At 36.6% G+C, this 21,214-nt stretch overlaps 1 protein-coding gene across 8 annotated transcripts in view; it reads right to left on the bottom strand.

The window, feature by feature from the left end:
- Window positions 1-214: 214 nt before the first annotated feature.
- Window positions 215-21,214, bottom strand: part of LMO7 (LIM domain 7) — a 110,741-nt gene continuing 89,741 nt past the window's right edge. For 4 of the 8 annotated variants that reach the window (XM_075199829.1, XM_075199831.1, XM_075199836.1 and 1 more), the window contains 16 exons: window positions 20,838-20,952; window positions 20,212-20,373; window positions 18,072-18,253; window positions 15,795-15,852; window positions 13,678-13,734; window positions 10,862-10,887; window positions 10,584-10,688; window positions 10,019-10,111; window positions 9,401-9,876; window positions 8,662-8,721; window positions 7,781-7,833; window positions 6,130-6,334; window positions 5,695-5,961; window positions 4,810-4,918; window positions 2,079-2,181; window positions 215-951 (listed from right to left, as the gene is read on the bottom strand). In XM_075199829.1, the coding sequence (XP_075055930.1) occupies window positions 929-951; window positions 2,079-2,181; window positions 4,810-4,918; window positions 5,695-5,961; window positions 6,130-6,334; window positions 7,781-7,833; window positions 8,662-8,721; window positions 9,401-9,876; window positions 10,019-10,111; window positions 10,584-10,688; window positions 10,862-10,887; window positions 13,678-13,734; window positions 15,795-15,852; window positions 18,072-18,253; window positions 20,212-20,373; window positions 20,838-20,952 (2,094 nt within the window). In that variant the 3' untranslated portion in view covers window positions 215-928. Of the gene's footprint in view, window positions 952-2,078; window positions 2,182-4,809; window positions 4,919-5,694; window positions 5,962-6,129; window positions 6,335-7,780; window positions 7,834-8,661; window positions 8,722-9,400; window positions 9,877-10,018; window positions 10,112-10,583; window positions 10,689-10,861; window positions 10,888-13,495; window positions 13,538-13,677; window positions 13,735-15,794; window positions 15,853-18,071; window positions 18,254-20,211; window positions 20,374-20,837; window positions 20,953-21,214 lie in introns of all 8 variants that reach the window. The other 4 variants (XM_075199832.1, XM_075199830.1, XM_075199835.1 and 1 more) reach the window with 4 other exon arrangements.

Raw genomic sequence — 21,214 nt, 5'->3', positions numbered from 1 at the left:
ATTTTTATTAGAACACGCAAGAAACACGAACAATAAAGATCTGAACATGTCTATATTTGTTCCTTAAGGAATCTAACCAAACTCAAGGTAGGGGGATTGTACACTCACCAGTTTCATTCGGACATGCCCTAGGCTTGTGTACCATGATCAATATTATAAAAAAAATAAAAATGTATATGTTTAAAGTAATAAACCACTGGAAAAATACAATATCTGATTTAAATGCAGCCATAATTTTATTTACAAAAGTAAATCAGAAAATATTTTAGTTACAGGAAGCTTTTTTTTGGAAAATAAACATTTGTCATCAAATAATTTCAGAAAGAGAAAACGCATTTGCTATTGAAAATCCGTGTTACCGCACAATTCCTACATAGAGATTACTCAGAAAATGAGAGCTTGCAGCATCCTTTCTGCGCCTCACCAAAAGCAGTGATGTACCGCACATTCCCACACAGAGATGGAACTACAATACATTCAAATGTATTTCAACATTATTTCATTTTGCTTAGCGGAACACATCAGAAATGAAGACAGCAACATTAGCTCTAGTATTAATTTGATACTGCTTGTTAAATAACATTTTAATGAAATACCCTCTTCAGACACCAATGAAAAGAGAATGGAAAAAAAAAAATAAAGACTCAAAAATATTTTGAAATTACAAATAAAAGCTGTCTTTTTACATATGGAATTCAGAACACAAAATACAACATGCCCCTTAGCTTTGATTATCCTCTCATAAATATATCATAGACAAATCTAGTTAAAGAGGTAATACAAGAATAAAAGGCAATTGCAATGTCATATCTTACAGATAACATAAGGTATATAGAGCACATGTCCAACTTGTGCTTACAGATTTACATCCTTGCCGGATCCTTCTTCTTCTGCTACTTCTAGAAGTGGCCCTGCAGTGATTAGGCCTTCACATAGAAGTGGGCTGACCGGCTGTGAACAAACAGAATGCCATTAGTACTCATATTTTGCCAACTTTCTACATTTGTCTCCCCTCTTAGCCATTAAATTAATGACCAGATAGGTCGGAGGTTGAAAATACCCTGAATAAATCAGTTAAAATGGAAAGGGGTCACAAGGCCAAAGTGACAACTGCTCCTTCCAGGGTCATTCTTGTTCTCAACGATAGTGGTGGCACAGTGGTTAACATTGAGGCCTCATAGCACTGGGGTCATGGATTTGATTCTGACCAGGGCCTTATCTGTGTGGAATTTGTATATTGCAGGTCAATGTAGCAGCATCTGCAGTTGTGGGAGAAGCTGGTCATTTCTTCCCAAGGCCGGGCTAGGCACATTAATGTGCTTATTTATGCACCCAAATGCAAAAATGAGATTTAATTTTGGCATAGGAGATTAATTGAATGAGATTGAATGCGTGTACATGGCTCATATAGGAGGCAAAAATACTTGTTTTAGATGTATGCCTTCTCTTCTAAAGGAGTGCCTTTTGCACATCCTAGAGAAAATTTGAACCAATGTAATAAAATAATTGTAACAAAGTAATCAAGACAGTCACAATGTTCCCTAAACTCCTGCGATTAATTTAACACCTAAATGAGACTAAAATCAATCAGTATTTTAGGAGAAAAACTAAAAGGGTGAAGGCCCTAAAGTAGCAGTAGGTAGGACTTGCTAGCGCGTTTCTCACTCTTTCCAACAACGCCACCCACAACCCTATAAAAGTAGATTTCCCAGGGCATTGTCAGAACCAGAATGTGGTGATAACTGATGAATGCGCTAAGCAGGCAGACAAATAGGCCATTTGTGCAAACAGAAAAGCTCTGTGCTCTTTCGTTGCCTGCACTGTTGTAAATTACTTCACCATTAAAGATTAAAAAATATAGAGTACATCTTCAACATCAACAAAAGAGACAAAAACTTTCTTCTGGGCATTAACGCCTTCAAGGTGTTATGGATAAAACATCAGGTCTGGAGACTGTCATTGGTTCAATTAAAAAAACAATACTAAGCAATTAACTATTTTTCACTACAGTGCATGCTAGGATTGTGGACCAGCAGTAATGGTTGTGCTGAACCCGAACAGTTATCACACAAACCTACATTTAAATTTAATATAGCAGCTGTTGCAGTACAGTTCATTGTTCCGGATTCTAACTTCTGCCCCAGAATTGGAGCCTCCAAGGTCGGTTTCACAAGCAACACACTGTTTAAAAAAGAAACAAAGAGAAAAGAAATTAGAAGCGGCTTACACTACACAACATTGCTCGGTCTCTGGACACAAATCCATTATACAGGAAACATCCAGCAAAGCCTGAAATGACTAAACCAAGCAGCAAAGCAATTGAAATCATTAGTAGGTTAGGCAACAGCCAGACATAGCGATCAAGTTTTGTTATTACTTTATGGAAAGTGATTAAGTCAGGCAGAGAAACAGAATGCAGCACAAAGCATCGGCAGAGGCAGACTGATTTGGCACCAGATATATAGGTGTGGCACAGACAAATTCCATGAAATAAAACCAAACACTAATAAACATGAAAAAAAAATTAAATAAATCCGGAGCTCATGTAGCTGCAATCATGTAAACAAGAAGCTGTACGCTAACTTGGTACTGGTTTGATTACAATATATTCAGCAAAATGTAGAAATATCCTTAAATTCTTACAGATGTGAATTGAAATTTGCATTTAATCAGACTAGAATTCATTTCTGGCATTGTTTATGCAAAGTGTAAAATAAGAGTATGTCTGTATGACATCCTGATAAGATCGATGCTCTAGCCCAAAAAGGAGGATTTGCTCCAGCTCCTCAAGGGCCAGCAACAAGCCACATTTTTTTTCAAGTTACAGATTAGATAGGGCTGCACCAATTATCACAAAAGACATGCGATAGTAAACAATGCTGCTTGAGGGAATTTATGTGGTCCTGATTGACTGGAACTTTGTATATAAAGCAGTTATATATGCTATATTTCACCCATAATGAAACAACAATTAAACCTCAAAATAAATAAAAACAAAATACAAGAATGCCTTAAATAAATAAAAATATTTTTTATGGCACAGTATTTATGGTATGGTGCAGCACTGTGGAATTGGTGGTGATCTATAAATAAATGGTGATTATGATGATGGTATTTATATTTGCTGCACAACAGAGTACAAGCTATTGATCTGTCAGTCAGTCAAACCCCCCTCAAACACAAATTTATTGCTAATATATTTAAAGCCAACAAAATACTGATTTTTCTTTTAACACACATTGAGTATGTGTGTGTTTTTCTTATTCTTGTTTTAGCTGTAATTTAACAACAAGGATTTCTACAGGAACATGTTAATTGAGGGATATTAAAATGAAATGTGAATAGAGACCCTCTCTAATGAAAATCCTTAAAAAAAGATGTATGGGCAAAAAGCACTCCATACACAATATTTAGACTTCCTGTAACGCATGCTAAATGCTCGGTTTAAATGTATGCCAAAAGTGCATACGGTTCCCCTCTCTGTCTCTACTTTCTACTTTGTGGCATTTAAAATTCAGCAAACATTTTTTTTTTTTTTTTTTTTTTTTAACAGCTTTCTGCGAGTTTATTTACTACGGAGTCAAGGTTATGACTTTTACTAGATTCCTTTATAGGCAAAATTCTCAGTTTGTAATGTAGAAGAGCTATAATAGATGCAAGTATACAACAGACTTGCCAGCATAGAAGCCCAATTTGAAGCAGTTTGTCACGGTTGCATGGAGATGGGGAAGATTCACACAGTCATCTGCCATCAGCCCAGCAGATTATGCTGTGATATCACAACACTCTCCTTTCTCAACAATATGGGCATGCTGGCTATGTAGGTGTATACGAGGCTATACAGAAGCATTTCAAGGGACGTCTGATGTACATAGTATTTCTTTTGCTACACCATGCGCATTAAATATTACATTCTGGCCAGGTATATTTTTTATAATAGCATTCATGTATTGTATTAACATAGATACCCTAGTAAGTATGCTGCATTCTGCTTTGCTCAGAGCACAAATTTGGCCTCCGAGCCTGGTGCTTTGCTTGCTACACTAACCTGTTCCCTATGATTACCTGTAAAAAAAATATTGATTCAAGTTGGCTGGCTGGCTCATAGGCATGGAACATGATATCTTTACATAATTCCAAAGTTGGTTTGTAAGGAAATTAGCTGGGACCCTGCATTTTTCACCTTGTATTGTACGTATATGACTAGATCCCAAAATCGACTTAAGCCATGAGTTCAGATGGACCTATACCATCAGTTGAATTTCAACACAAGCTATTGCTAACCTTAGCAACTTCAGACCTTTTTCCTTAGCAGTGCTCATGGGTGTAACTGGTTATAGCTTATTCGCAGTATAACGCATATGGTCTTTGATCTCAACTTACTAACGCCACTCAGTTCTGCAAGATGGGGAAAATATGTTCCCGTTAAAAGTGAAAATTGGGGGAGTGGTGTAAAGATTTAATTATATTACTGGTCCTTTAATATTTAACATGGAATTACAGCATTATAGAAAATACTAGCACATGAAAATAAAAAAATAAAAATATTTTAGTAAAACAAATGTTTCAAGTGAAATATTCGCCTTATATGCTTTACAATTTGACATTTTTGTCCTTTATAAACTATGGAGAAAAAAAAAAAAAAGTGGTAGTAAAACCTACACACTTTGTATATAAAAAGACATTTATGCTTATTCTAGAGTTTGTTTCATGGAACAATGTCTGTAATATACAGGATTAGTGCTAGAACCCACAACCATGGTTGATCACTTATGTTTGTGGAAAATTTAGACGTCCTCAAAGTCTCACCTTAAAACAATGTAAATGAAAACAAAGACCAAGACTTTCGATGATCATGGCTGCTCCTTTGCCCAAACTGTTATTACAGTAAGAGCACAATTTCTTCCCGCTCACTGACCTAGATACAGAATAAGAAAATAACTGAGCCCTTGTTTGAAGTCTGTAAAATGTTCAGGAATGCAGAAGTTAGTCAAAGGATGAATAAAATCACACTTCTTTTATGGAGACCAGCACTAGGACAAAAGGAAGATTTCTGAAGCACCACCTAACAATTCGATGAATAAAGAGATCTTTAGCTGGCACACGTAACTGGGCAAAACAAAAAGTAATTATAGAGTAACTTAAAACAGGGAACAGAACACAACCAGGCTTTTTTGTTACAATGACTTCTTTGAGACAATTACCTAAATTTAAGATAGCATTCAAACATAGCTGACATAGTAAGATAATAAATGTTCCACAAAGCACTCTTTACATCCTAAGTATAACATTGCATTTCTCATTGGCTCAGTTCAGGCACCAACATCCAGGGTATTGTATCAGATGTCACATGACACTAATGTGACACTTACTTACTGAGTGAAGATGACAATAAGAGGAAGCTTTGTGTAGTAGTTTTAGTGTGCAAGTAACTCACAAGTGGAACCCACTCCATTAGGTAACAAACATTAAAGAAAGAAAAGGGAGGACAGTTGGGTAAATCCATTGTCATCTTCCATAGGATCATTTTTATGAATTGCAGTTCCCATATAACAAACTGTACAAAGCAGTAAAGATTATACACTGAATTCACAGCTTTAGTTACAAATGTATTTTTACATTTAATAGAGCCTGCAATAAATAAGAAAATAAATATATCTATAACTTTGGTCAAGAAACAAAACAAATGCTTACTTGTTGCGCTGCTGTCCGGATGCTTGTGCTGAAGGTTGGTTCCGAGGCAAAGTAGAAGAGGCCACAGAGCTCTGAGAGAGAGATGCGCTCCGGGCTGAGCCGGAGGAAGGGTTGCGCAGGTAGGTGCGGTTAGAGGTGGATACCACTTGAGGAGGTCGACTGAAATCTTGACTAGATGACAGAGAATTATATGATGATGAATGATTTGCCCAGGATGGCTGTACATGGGAGCCTGAGCTGGAGTCCAAGTTATCTAATGATTCGCCTCTGCAAAGACAAATAGCTTGGTGTAAGTTTATTTGAACTTCAGTGCCTACAGAGACAACAGGGGATTTTTTAGGGTTATTATAAAGTACACTTTGTAATGGAACTGAACTACTCTAATACATCAAGGAAATATTACTTTGTCTCATTTTACTTAAAATGAAAGATTACCTTCTCATAAAATTTGGAAGAGATGATGTGTCTTTGGTGACACTGGCGCTACGCTGCCTGATCCAGCTGCTATCATTATTCACGGGTGCTTTTTTCTTCATTTCTTGAATTATTTTCTGTCTCTCCCGTTCTGCAGAGATATCTTTCTGTGATGCCTGGTTTGATTCACCGGCAGTCCACGTAGTGTCGAAATCTCTGTAGCTCTCTGTAACATTGACAATTTATTTAGCTTACAAAATCAATTAATATATCTAATTTACAGTGCTATTAAGTGCATTGTTGTATTTGATCCATATAAAGACCGTCTAAAAACAGTGCAGTGTGTGGTTCTTAACAGCATAGCACTGGCAACCTTTGTTGGACATTACGTAGTAGATGAACAGCCAAATGAAGCCAACAGACAGATAATTAAATAGAAGTTCAATTATACCTAAGCAGTAAACTATTACCAGTAGAAAGCAAAATCAGTTTTAATTGTGAAAGTACCTAAAAAGGGTAATTTGTTCACTTGAAAACCCCCAGATAGGAGATCTCCTCATACAAATAACTGGCTCAGTTTAAAATTTAAACTATATAGGATAATGTCTGCATTAAATAAAAATATTACAAGTTATCCAGTAGTTCAATGCCCTGGATAAAATGTTGTAAGTAACACAGGAATTCTGTGACCATATAATATCCTTCTAGATTTTACATTTACATTACGAATATTATTTTGTGTTTAAGGTACTGCAGCAAGTCATTCATTCCTGTTTCAACATTACCAAGGGCTAATGATGATCGTTATTATAAAATACATGATACATAAACATGATCTTTTCAAAAGTAAAGGAAGGTGAAAACAATCAATATTTTATTTATAACCAAGGTTGATATTATGCCTAGGAAAATGGCTTGGTGTACACAAGTGACTGATTTTATTGGAAAAACAAACCTAGAAATATCCTGTGTTGTACACATTTCTTCATAAAAGCAAGCAGCAATGCCAAACTGATAAGACTGCTTGCACCAGCAACCTCAACCTCACATCTACACATTACTCAAATTAGAATATGCCAATGCTCAGTTTTTTTATAAATACAAACATAGCACAACTGATTTCTTCCAGATCAGCCCAACCTGTGGCTCTCCATGGGACCCGCCTCAATTCTGCCGCGAGTAACGCGGTGTTAACAGTATTAACGTTACTACAGTAATTTTAACCTGGCTTTCCTCTCGCGGCTCAGGGAGAGTAATTATGCACAGTTTTACCGTATTAATGGTAAAACTGCTAACGGCGCGTTATTCCCGGCAGAATTGAATTGGCCCCCATGCGTTGTGAAACTAGAAGCCTTAACATGCTTTGCCAGTAAATGACCACCAGGGACTTGTAGTTTAACAATATATAGAGGCCACAGGGTGGCCATGCCTGTCTCAGACATTTCGCACATACACACTCATTTTAATGTAAACATCATGCTTTCTACAATTTCTGGTCCAGAGTGTGGGTGGGGAGATAATCTTTATTCAATTTAAATGAGTCCCCTCACCAACTACTTAAGCATATCATGGCATCTGACATTACATTAAATACTAGTTTTGCAGAAACTTACAAGCAGACTCTGAAATCCTGCCATTCTTAAAAACGAGAGAATATTAACATAACACTTACCATGTCCTTGAGTTTGATATGATGAAGAATCTGGAACATCTCTGAATTTGTTTCTAGAAAAAAAAGAAGATGCAAAAATTACAGCACTGTGCACTTATACTTCTCATAGATGAACAAACAGGTATATAAGATGTACAAATGTGCATGGGGAAAGTTCCTGGAAAATGACATTAAGTACCCTAAGCTGTGTGCAAATTGCTATTGTCACCAGCCATTTCAGGTTCTGCAACAGATAGGTAGAGGGACGTTTTAATACACAAGAAAAGGGATTACCGACAATTGCAGCCTTGTATAATATAATTAGCTCTAACAAGCTCCAAACACAATTTGATATAGATTTGTGAATTTTAGCAGTAACTATGTGGAGAAAGGTAAGAGGAGAAAGGAGAGATTTAATGTATGTAATTTTGGTTAAACTAAGGTTACCAGACACTGAAATATAAATACAGGGCCAATTGTACTTCTTTTTAAGCCACATCCACTAAGAGGAAGTAAACATGGTGAAAAGTACTGCTAAAGAAATTCTACAATGGCAAAGGGACATACTTATTGCACTATATTCATGCACAAAGCTATAGTTAGCAATAATAGCGCTATATTGCTAGGCTAGGAATGGGAGAATTCATTCTTAAATTACTGTACAGGGACGGCAGCCCTACCTCCCTAGACAACCATATGTTGAACAGAGATAATTCCATTGTCAGCCACAGGGTAATGACACCACCACAGTTGTAAGGATTTTTTACTGCATATGGGGCATATTTACCATCAATTACCTCCACTCATCCCAGGAGGCATGTCAGTAGAAAATACAGTTATAACCAAATTATAATTGCAAAGCACTACTTTGTGGGATAGCAAAGTGCATTAAATCAACTAACCTGTTGTAAGATGTATAATCGGATTCATCAAAAGTCCATGATGATCTTGTATTTGGTGCACTGCGCATAAAATGAATGCATCAAACCACAGAGAACATGTTCTGACAAACACCTGATGAACATACACACACACCCTATAATATATATATGTGTCTATATCTCTGATATAACCCTAATGTTATCACCATTTCTTATGATGAATCAGATGATGTTCCTGGGGATATTAATAATCTCTTAATTCTTCCTTCATCGTTTTACTGCTTTGTGTTTTTTAATGGCTATTTACTTTTACTCATATTTGCTTTGAATCATTTTTAAATACATTTTCATGATGGAACTTTGGTTTGGAAAAGCACTAAAACTGTGGGACCCTCTCACAGACAAGTGTATTTATTTTGAAACTGATTGAAAAAAAAATGTAAATTGTACACAATACAATCAATTGTGTGACCTTGAGACATTGGTGGGCACCAGAGTTTATTTAGGTGTGAATGCCAATGCATTTAATTGACTTTTTATTTGTAATTAAGGACAAACATGTTATTTTTACAAACATTACAGACTATGTTGTGCTCACAATTTCCAAATAAATCAAATTTGACATCATGATGCTAGATAACAAAGGGTCAAAAATAAAGATAAGTGTGTGAATATTTTATAGCCATTGAATAGACAAAAATACAGTTAAATATCCAAGTTGAAATGACATAAACCAAAGTCTAATAGCTACCATACAGACCTGAGGTGAGTTCTTTGTGATTTCAGCCTCTGCTGTTCCTCTTCATCTTTTTTCCTCTGCCATTCCTCTTCTCTAAGTCTTCTTTGTTCCTCCTCTTTTTGTCTCCTTTCCTCATCTTGCTTTCGTCTTTCTACTTCTTGAATGCGCCGACGAGCTTCCTCCTCTGCCTGGCGCCGACGAGCTTCCTCCTCTGCCTGGCGCCGACGAGCTTCCTCCTCTGCCTGGCGCCGACGAGCTTCCTCCTCTGCCTGGCGCCGACGAGCTTCCTCCTCTGCCTGGCGCCGACGAGCTTCCGAGTAATTCAACCTTTCTTCTTCTTCTTTTCTTTTACGTTCCTCTTCCTGTCTCTTTTCATGTTCTTCATCTTCACTGCCCATTAAATCAGAGTCTTCAGATTCTTGTCTCCCCCAATATGAAGTAGGGGTATGTGACGTCCTAGAACCACTGCTATTGAATTTTAGGATTGTAGGCTCCTGTTTTAAAAACAAAGTACACATTGACACCGCTGACAAAGCTAGATAAATCATACCAAAAAAATAAAAGCCATCATAGGCCACATAGCATTATGTAAGTAATAGATTAGACAGCATAGCATACACTGGATGTGAACATTCAAACCTGATCGAGTTGATGAGATCTTCCCTTCTCCGCTTCCTGTTGAGCCTGCTCCCATTCTTCTCTAAGTCTCTCTTGTTCCCGTTTATATTTGTCCTAATGTTAAAAAATAAAAACACTTGCTCACTATTTCACACTACAGATTTCTGCTAATCATACAAATAAATATCATATGCTACATCTTAATTAATAGCTGGAGACTCACGATTTTGCTAACCCGGCTTCAAAATCTTTGCTTTTAAACACAATTTATCAATAATTGAAGTGTAAAATGAAGTCATATTGCCCTAGAGCAGGGTTTCCCAAACCCAGTCCTCAGGGCTCCCTAACAGTGCACGTTTTTCCGGATCACGTGACATAATTAGGACCACCTGTGGATCTGTTACAATGTGTCAGTCAGTAATGAATACACCTGTGCTCCAGCAAGGATATGGAAAACCTGCACTGTAAGGGAGCCCTGATGACTGGGTTTGGGAAACCCTGCCCTAGAGTTAGCTAGTGCACGCCATTATAAAATAGTGTTTCAAAGTAGCGCCCATTTAGGAGGTCGTTCTATTCAAGCCTTTACCTGAAGGATTTGTTCTTGCTCTTGATGCCATTTTTCTTGCCTCTTCCTTTCTTCTTCAGGGTCCCAAGACCATCGTGTAGAAACATTGATTGACGGAACGGGCATCTACAGTTAATAAGAGCACAGTAAATGATATTGTTCAAGAATAAAATAAGCTCCTCTACTATAATCAATAATAGGGATGTGCTCCTAGCTTGTCTTATTCCTCACCAAAAAAGTGTGTAAATATAGAACATTAAACACCAATATACTAAGGTAAGGAGGGAATGGTTACTTACATCTGGTGCAGCAGAATCTGAACTTCCTGTTAGTGAAATAAAAATAAAAAACAAAAAAACACACACAAAGATGTTATGAGCCATAGAAATAAAATTCTTGTACTGACGACAAACAAAAACACCAAGCTAAAATACAAGATAAAGACCCTAAAGGTTTCCCTTTCACTATTTGGCTGCTTTCTGGGCTTGTTATAAATAAAAGGCATGCTTTTTTTTCCCCTTCTTTACAGCCTTCTCTTTAGGATTCCATCGTAAAAAATTTAAAATATATACATTCTATTTATTTATGCACACACTTTATTTATACATCAAATATTACAAAGAATTAAAAAAATAAACTAACAAATTTAGTAGTAGACAACTTTTCTTGCAAACCTATTTGTGATGTCTTCTCTAATTAAATTGTATTTACTGTATATGTTGCTAAAAACGGCAGATATAGGAATGAAAATTGCAACATGTATACAGAATGTATATTACTTTAAAGGGGAATTACACAGAACAGGAGTGTTTAGTTTATATGATAAAAAGAGCCTATTTCCAAAAATTATAGTTTGGAAGGGCAAATACGAGTATCTAATCAATCAATATAAGCCTTCGGGGACACAGAGATTTGTTTATTACAGTCTATGAAAAGCAACCAACATAGCTTCCAATCAAAGTTTTCTTTGACAAACAATGTGATTTACTTTACCACACTCAAAACTTAAAAGTAAAATAAAGTAAGATATGCTAATAGATAGGGTATATTTCACAACATTTTACAACTTTATAAGCTAGTCAAGGATATTTCACACATGAACAACATACAAATGTGTCACAATGCAGTACAAAATATAACATAGCAATTCTAAGCACAAAGGCAAACCAAACAACAATCATGCATGGTGGTTAGTTCAAGTAGAGAAGGTGTAACATGCATGACACAGAAAAAGCTATGTAACCATATCTATGGCTTTATGTTTCCTCAAAGGCATACTTCATGGAAACTATGTATACTTCATACATTTAGGAAGAATAGACCAAGACATCAATCATTTGATTAAATACAAAGGGGCTGACGCAGAGTGGATGTACACACATATGCCTAGGCAGACTTGCACTATACTGGCACCTGTGCACTTCTGCACCTGAAAAGCCGTTATGGGGGAGTATATATGGTGCATGGCACTAACACAGGCAGAGTACAGTATAAGTGTGCTTATGCAAATGAGGCTCATGCAGACTTGCAAAAAACGCACATATAGGTTTGTTAGGAGGTTTATCTTTCGCCCCTATTACAGAGCAGACAGGGCAGTCTTTATGCATGGGCATAGGAGGTCCCATTGGCAGGGCCCGGAGCCCCAGAAGGAGACCAAAAAAAAAAAATCTCATCTCTCTTCACGGCGGTGATCCGGCTCCCTCCCTCCTCCCTGCTGTGCTCACACTGAATGTTGGGCGTGACGTCATCACACCCGACACTCTCTGTGCAGAGCGCACAGAGAGGGGCCGCGATGAAAAGAAGGGGATAGAAGAAAGTAGGCGACCAAAAGGTAAGTGAAGGGAGAGTGTGAAATAGGGGAGACCAAAGGGGAGCAAAAGCACCATGTTTTTTAATGTTTAAACATCGATTTGGTGCAGATTACAATAAATATAAACTTAATTTTATCGATAATTTACATTTTTATTCCTGTGAGTAGGAATGTGCAGGTAGGAACCCCAGTGCACTGCTTTGCCCACGGGCCTATAATGCTGTTAAGATGACCCTGAGAGCAGGAGCAAATACATACTGATGATGACTTGTCAAAAACCAGGCACATATACTACTGGTGCGGATACATCTCAAGATGTTCACAGCTCTGCAGGATCGGAAAGACACTATATTTTAGAGTAATCTAACCCCATTTTGTCAATGACTCTGCATCAGCTCTGAAGTGCCTAGTGCCAAATTAATCTAATGATCATAAATTTGAGCCATTATATTTATTAATTTTAAATATTCTTATAACACATCAGATCCTTGGCCAAAGGAATCTGAATGAAATTCATGCCGGTATACAATTTGCATACACTTGAATTGATTTCCTGGTTCATTCTTCCTTATTTTTATGACATTTTCATTGTTTTAATGGTGGATTCCATTCCAGAACAGATCTCATCTTTGAGGCGAGTGCCCCCCCTCCCGTTTACTATACATCATGCTTCATGAACAAAAAAGTCAATGCTAATAATTACAGTAAACCAATAAATTGAAATGCAGTATTTCAAATGAAGATGATAGAAGTAATGCTACAATTATTCATCGTTTTTGAATAAATTAAGTCATTGATAAAATGTCATCAATAATCTGTCATTACATAGAGTTTTTATTTGAAGTCTATTAAATACTACATTTTTATCATTAAGAATAATATCACAGCTCTGACACCCAATGTGTACAACTATTCTGCTTTTAGAAACCACTGTACATTTCCTAATTTACTAAAGTGACATTTGTAGAATGTCTATTATTTATAGAATGTATATTATTATTTTCCATATGTGGCTGCCATAGGCTTTTTCTTCCAAAGAAAGGTGTAGGTTATACTGTAGGGTATTGTTCAAAACAAGGTAGAGAGATCAGAACACAAAAAAAGAAAAAAAGACACCCATTACCACACAAGTAGACCAATGAGCTGTAAGAAAAACCAGATGATCCTAAGGAAAGAACAAATGGGTTATGTTGCTTTCAGCAGATGGCAGTAGAGGCTTAGAACCCAGCACCGTGGTTAGTCCTAAAGGTACCCTTTGGAAAATTGGCAGCAGCAGAGCATCTAGTACTTGTTTACAAGGGTTACCTTGCTCAAAAAATTGTGACCTCCTTTTATAGTTTCTCATAGAAATAGGCTCAAACTCTAGTTGAAAGAAAAAACAAAACACAAAACTAAATTTCATAACCACAAGACAAACAATTCTAAAAGGAAAATACAATCTCACTTCGCTATATTTATGTTTTTGTTTCTTCTCAGAGTACTTCATGTCTGTATTGTAGTTTAGTTAATTTATACATGGGACCAGCCATTCTATGTGCCCTACGAAAACATTGTACAATATGCAAGAATATTAGAAAATGCAGTCAGTCTCCTGAGAATTACTGTACTAGCATAGCTGAGCCCAATGCTAGAGAAAAACAGGACATTACATTTTGTCCAAAACACTACATATAGATGTAATGTAAGAAAAAGGAAGGCAATTGTACACACTACCCACATGTGCAGTTATGCGACTTTTATTTCTTAATATATTAGTTTTAGAGCAAATGGAAATACATGAGTCACCATGCACTAGATTAGCAAAAACAGTAGCATTGTTGGTTTATTGCAGCACGGTACATTTACACATGCTATTAAGCAGATATTCTCACTCAAGGTTAGGCAAATTAATTAAAACTCACCCTGAACACGTAGTTTTTATTTTGCGCTAAACATTTTTATAGAAAAATAAATAAATAAATGAAGGCAGTAATGTAGAAGACCGTGGCATTCCACAGACTGATTTCTAACTCCCTGTAACTGGATCTGTCCGATAGTCTTCAAAGAGTCTCAAGTTTGTACTTTACACTCATGAGATATTTAAACAAGGCACACAGACACAATTTCTGTCTTAAAGTAGGTGAAGGGCTGGCTTAGACATATCTATGCAAATATTCTCCAACCCGCAAAGCACAGTTGAATAACAACATCTAGAAGGTAGGAAACTGTTGCCTTTAAATATAATTGTATGTTTTGTTCAGGTTGTAGTGTTATTTTGGGACACAGTTTTACAATTTGCCATTATACAAAAGACAGATCTGCATTTAGAACAAATATCTGTGCTCAGTTTTAATGAGGACAATTATTTATGAATGTGAATTGTCAGAGAAACTGGTATAGTCTTATTTTTTTAATTTGTTTTGTATTTATTTGTATATGTTGGTAGCTGGTCCGTGCCAGTTAACGATCCTATTAAAATAAAGGATTAAAAACCTGATTAAGTTTTCCTAGGTGCTTATATACCATTAGGACGTTAACAAAACTGCAAACCTATAATTTGTGAACAATTCATTCTCTTAACAAACCTGGTACACAGGGCTGGATTAAGGGAATGGAGGCCCTTGGGCTAAGGGGGCCTGCATTCCCCTGTAGGCCCCCCCCCCACCACCACCACTTACCTCTTTCTGTTCTCCTGTCACTGGAGTCCTTCAGCGGCGCGCTGTAAGCTCCTTACTGAGGAGATCTCGTGAGAGTGAGACGATGAGAGTCTCACTCTCACGAGATCTCCTCAGTAAGGAGATTACTGAGCGCCGCGGATGGACTTCAGTGACAGGCTCAGCAGCATTGACCAGGCCGGGGGCGCCCCCACGCCGATCAATAATGCCACTGAGCACTGTCAAGGGCCGCCTGGATGCCCGAGGCCCCTGAGCTGTAGCCCAGTTAGACCTCGGGTTAATTCGGCCCCACTGGTACAATGTGAACACTGTCACTGCACAACATTTCAGTATTGAAAAGCAGGCTTTCAGAGCCACAAATGAACATAATGTGAAAGAATAAACTAGATTTTCCACCAAAGGCAATTCAAGGATAACCACCGGCATCAGTTAACAGGAGTACTTAAAAGACACTTCGGATTATAGAGGTAATTTGTAAATGAAACTTACATTTTTCTCAGACATTCACCATTGAATATAGAAAACTTCACAAAATCACTAAAACTCACAGTAAAACAGAAACACGCGATTATGTAGAGGATGGGATTTAGAGTAAAACTTAAAATATCCTTAAAACCACCACTGCTGGGGAGCTGACAGATATACATAGCTAGCACTAGATATTATTTCTAAGGCTAAAAGAGGTGGAAATCTGAGGATGGAGAACAGGGTTCATACACATGAAAGAAAAAGGTGCCAAGACACAACATACTATAAAGACAATATTACCTTTTTGTTTGGAGTCCACATCATCTTTTACTCCATTGACTTGTTTTGCATCCTTCACCTAAGAAACAAAATAGTGGTTTGCAAACTGTACCTAGTTTTTAATTGTCAGATGACACACAAAATATCAATTATTTTTACAAAATCAATCAAAACAACTGAAAAAGGGAGAACGTTTCCTAAATTTCAGACATGAGAAGAGAGAAACCGATACAGTATCAAACTGATAAAACAGGAATGGGGATAAAAGTACAGCATGTTCTACTTTCCCTAGTCATCCGCTGCACATGCTTCTTCTCCATAGGGATCAATGGCAGATATACAAGCACACCTCTCTCCTCAGTCAAAAATAGAAAGGAGAGACTGAACACTAGTATGTTCATATGTGCACATAGCCTTAAAATACAAGTTCCTTCTATAGGTGTTGTAAACCATGCTAAACTACATGCAATGGTAAACATATAGCTTACTAAAAGATGTACGTTACATTGTTAGGATTAAAGAAGACAGCCTGCCATTCAGCCTTCCAGTGGGAAGACAATTTCTTCCTGACCCTAAATGGTAATGGATTGAATTCCCTGAATCAAACACCCCAATGATGCTTTCTAAGACCATTTCTTAGATGAAAAGAATGTAGTCATTTTATAAACCCATATAGTGATTTAGCCATCAGCATCTTGCAGTAAAGACTTCTACAGTTTGACTTCCCTTACAATGTAAAGCCCCTTTCTGCACAGATAGCAAAAATGTATTTCTTCCAATCGAAGCGGATGTCCCCTTGTCACCTGCACCGGTCTAGATATGAATTTGTCATTAACCCAATCTTTGTAATGACCTTGAATATAATCCTACATACTAATCAGGTTATATCTAAGTAATCTTTTTCCAATGTATAGAATTGTAGACTTGGGCCTAAAACTGTACCCGATATTTTAGATGCAGTCTGACAAGTGAAATTCTTGTGAGTACAAGGTTCTACTTATGAAGATTTGTCTTAAATATTCTATATTTGGGACCTATTATCCAGAATGCTTGAGAGTTTTTCCAGATAAGGGTTTATTTTGTGCAATGTGGAACATCACGTCTAAAATATACTACATTTAAAAAAAAAAAAAAAATCTATTATTTCCCCATTTTTTTAGAAGTTCTTCCTCACAGTGGCTCTGGGAGGACATACTTGTTGATAAAGTTCAAGACACAAATCCATGGACAGCATCACTTTTTAAGCTCTGGATAACAGGTTTAAAAAGAAAAAAAAAATAATAAAACAAAAAAACACCTTTATAGAACCATTTAATATTTAGTTTATTTTTTCATGTTTAAACCAGTAACAAATGCTTACTGGGCATTATATTTGCTGCCGAACTTGATTCTGTATCCATTTCTAAAACTACAGAACTTTATAAAAGACAAATTCATATTTCAGTGAGACACCCAAATAATGCCCTTCACGCTGGCTGTGTCTAACAATTCACTGTCACTCTCAGCAGCAATAAAATGATTACTCAGGTTTGAGGCAAATGATAAGTCTCAATGCACATTTTCCTAGATCTCACTACCTCTTTTGATACTGTTGACAACCCTTTACTCCTGTGCATCATTCACTCAACTGGCATTCATGAATTGAGAGGAGAGACCATTATTTCCTGGTTCTTTTCCTATGTATTTAACTGTTCCTTCAGTGTTTCTATTTCTGGCACATCCTCCCCTCCAATCCCTCTCTATGTTGGGGTCCCACAAAGCTCTCTCACTGAACACCTCTTCTCTTGTGGAACAAATTCACATTGCCTGCAGTGCCATCTCTGATGATACCCAAATCTACTCCTAAAGACAAGGCCGTCTCTAGAATTTCCAGTGCACCTCCCATCGGTATTTTGCACATGTGCCGCTCCCCTGTCTCAGTGCAACCATTTTGATCACTGGTCTGTTCAGAGCAGGGACTCTGAAGTTATAAGGAGAAGGCACCAGTGCCGAAAAAGAAATTACAAAATTTCAAGTATAACAGGTAGTCTGGAGGAGCGCCCTCCTGTCATGGTTACCTGGTTCTGCTAGCCCTGCCTAAAAAGATTAGTCATTTCATTAGGAGCCTTCAATTTTTTTTAGGGGATTTTTTTTATTTCTTTTTTTTAACTTTGGTCCAGCAGCTCTTGGTGTATGCCCTGTATTAATAAAGTTTTGTGACTAAAACATTATAAATAAAACTACAAGTAAAAATAGTACCAATAGTTAACAGTACTAACATTTTCTGATATAAAATACTTTACGTTAAAATCAACTTACATTTCTAGATTCAGTGGCATTGCTTCTCAGTGATGTGGTAGGAGATCTGGTAGCACTACTGCCTCTAGAACTTGCATCAATCCACTTATTCTCAGGAGAACCTACAAGTTTGTTATCCATACTGGTCAGATTGAGGGTTTTATGGCTTTTGTATGGCAGGGAAGGTGGGTCTCTGCCCCAGTCTGATTGGTAAGTAATGAATGCAGCGACACAAAGTATGACAGTTAATGAAAATACAAACATGAGAACACACAAAAAGTGATGAAGCAAGCAGTAAAAGCAATGTCAGAGGGTTAGATTTCTGCCAAAAGACCACCTTCCCAAACATGCAGTTATACATGCAATACAATGCTAAGGAGTGCTGAAATTTAAAGGCACGCTAAATATTTAATAATCGAATGAAAACATTTAGACATAAAACATACAATGTTGATTATGACTGTTACTAGTTCTGCTTGCAGAGCTATCTTTTCTGTAGACTGCCATTCCTTATGTAGGTCAAATAACACCCCATCTAATACCAGAGCCACCCTGCCAATTGTGTTACTGTTTGAGAATCCTCTTATAATACAATAGTTTGTGGGTGGAACATAGTGGCATGGGGTGGGTATGATACTATCAGCATAAATTATAAAGATGCTGTCAGCATAGATTAGTTATACAGGGCCAGAATATAACAAATGGCAAGCACAAGTCCCAATGCTTGCACAGTTTGTAGAGGCATAACATGTAATCAGGTCCAATTTACGCAGCTTCTGTAGCAGGAAGAAGTAAAACATTTTAGAGTGCCTTTAACTCACATATAAAGACATCAAAAAGATACACAGATATACACAAATATATAAGGACTTGGACACACCAGCATTATTGTCTCAAACACTCAAAATTGGGCAATTGATCCAGATTGAAAATGGCCACGCTAAACAAACTAGATAATGCAAAATAGGTTACCTGCTACACACAGTAAACAATAGCATGAACTATTAGCAGGTTTTTTTTGTAGACATACTAATAACTAATTAATGCTCTGAGTTAATACATGCATTTAACTCATTTAAATGAGCCCAACCAATTTTGACTTAAGGTGCCACTTACAGGCAAGTCTCTGTATTAATTACACAATTATGAATGTATTATGCAAATATATCCAGGATGAAGAACTGAGCAGGAACACATTACGTAATTGCTTATACCTTTATATTATCGTCAAGGTTCTAGTTTAATATTGCAAGTGTGTCCAAAAGCAACATTAGCTACATAAATTATCCTTTCAAAGTTTCAAATAAAAAGGTTATACCCTATAAAAGGGCACTATATGCTTTTTGCATCATATATTGGATATAGCTGGCAAACAAAACAAAAAAAACATTTAGCATAAAAAAATAGAATATTTTACAGTTTTTCAATAGAAATTAAACTTTATGCTGATCAGGAATTAGCACTTCAAGTGTTAAAAAAGCAATGAAATAGTTTTTAGTGCAGATACTCCCCTGGTTACACAACACCAGACATACACAAATTTAACTTTACCTAAACAGTGTCTGTACTATATTTGTTTCTGCAAACTGACCTACTGGTTTCTGACATAAAATATCTGATGATAAATGGCAAATGGGGTGATGTGCTGCACAATGCTTGTTTAAATTAATAGCTCTTAACAGAAGTGTAAATTTAGTTAAAAAAAAAAAAGCACTTGTTTAAGGAGCATGTATGGAAATCTCTTAACTTGCAGTACTCAGCTTACATAAATGTTACATTCCAGAAGGCTTTGAGTAAGTCAGGCAGTATCTGTACAAAGTGTTAATTGTTCTAGAATATACTCTTTAAAGAAGAAAAAAAAACAACAAATCCCATCATGTAATACACAAACACTTGTATAGTATAGTACTGTGGAAAATGTTACCAGTAAGTAAATTCTGCCAGCTCTCAACTGTGTTTTTTTTAATCACTTTAAAAACAAACACAGATCCATTGAAAGACAAATATTTCATAGTTATGCAACACAAATATGAAAGTTGCAAATTTTGGAACAATCACCTACTTTAAGAAAAGCCAACCTTGTGAAACTGGCAAAATTATATTGTTAGTATTGCCTTATGCTGGTAAAACGGCTATAAATGATATGGTCCGTGAAACTCACCGTTCTTGCCATATCGTCTGACATCTATTGCAAGGTTTCCAGTTTCCAGAGCACTGTCCATGGCTTCTCTCCACTGATCAGAGTCCATTGATGAAACCTTGATGCCATTGACAGATATAATTTCATCATCTACTTGCAGCTGAGAAAATTCAGCTGGACTGCCTGCAAGGGACACACACATCAAGTTACAACTTCATGGTAAAAGAGTTGATAATCATTGTAAGCACAGTAGATTTAAAAAAAATAAAATAAAAAAAAAATTAATTATAAAAAACACCACCAATTAAAAACACCAATTTTGAAAGCTCTGAAGGACTAGTTTTTTTTGTCTATTTCTATGTTGAATATATAGGCATTATATAATAAGATTTAAATAGTGATTTGTGCTAGTATTGGTAATTTGAAAGTGATGAGCTATACCATACAGACAGAGAATATAAGAAAACAAAGACACGCAACAGAAAAGATATTACTACGCTGTAAAAATATGATACCCGAGTTTGGACTATGGCAGACACATACTTGTTAAGAAAAACAATGCTGATAGCTCTTAATTATCACATGTCTACAAATAATGTGATAAAGTAATATGGTACTTAACTTCGCACTAACAACTGTTACTGTACCTGCATCAACAGACGTTACAAAAACCCCTTTACTGTTCCAATAGGTTTTAAACCCAAAGTCGTGGCCGCTTCCAGGTTTCTGGTTGATGCTGATTCTCATGTCACTGAACTGGTCCTGGAAACAAAAACAAGAAAGAAAAAAAAAAAAAACACCTCTTGAGTATCTTGTGTCTCTGACCTCTGCAGAGAGGAAAGTCTATCCAGTAGTGAAGGCAGACTGACATCGTATACTCTAATTATCCTGTGTCCTACTGAATGCATGAGAGTCTTCTGGATACTCTGTGTTCAGTTTGTCAGCAGAATTCCTTTTCTTGGCTGCTTTGTTGATAACTTGCTTAATAGTATTATAGAAAATACAAATATTCAACATGAACTCG

This window comes from Mixophyes fleayi, chromosome 2 (genome assembly GCF_038048845.1).
Source record: "Mixophyes fleayi isolate aMixFle1 chromosome 2, aMixFle1.hap1, whole genome shotgun sequence".
Classification (NCBI taxonomy): Eukaryota; Metazoa; Chordata; class Amphibia; order Anura; family Limnodynastidae; genus Mixophyes; species Mixophyes fleayi.
Note: the sequence above shows the minus strand (reverse complement) of the source record. Positions and strands in the feature narration are given on the sequence as shown.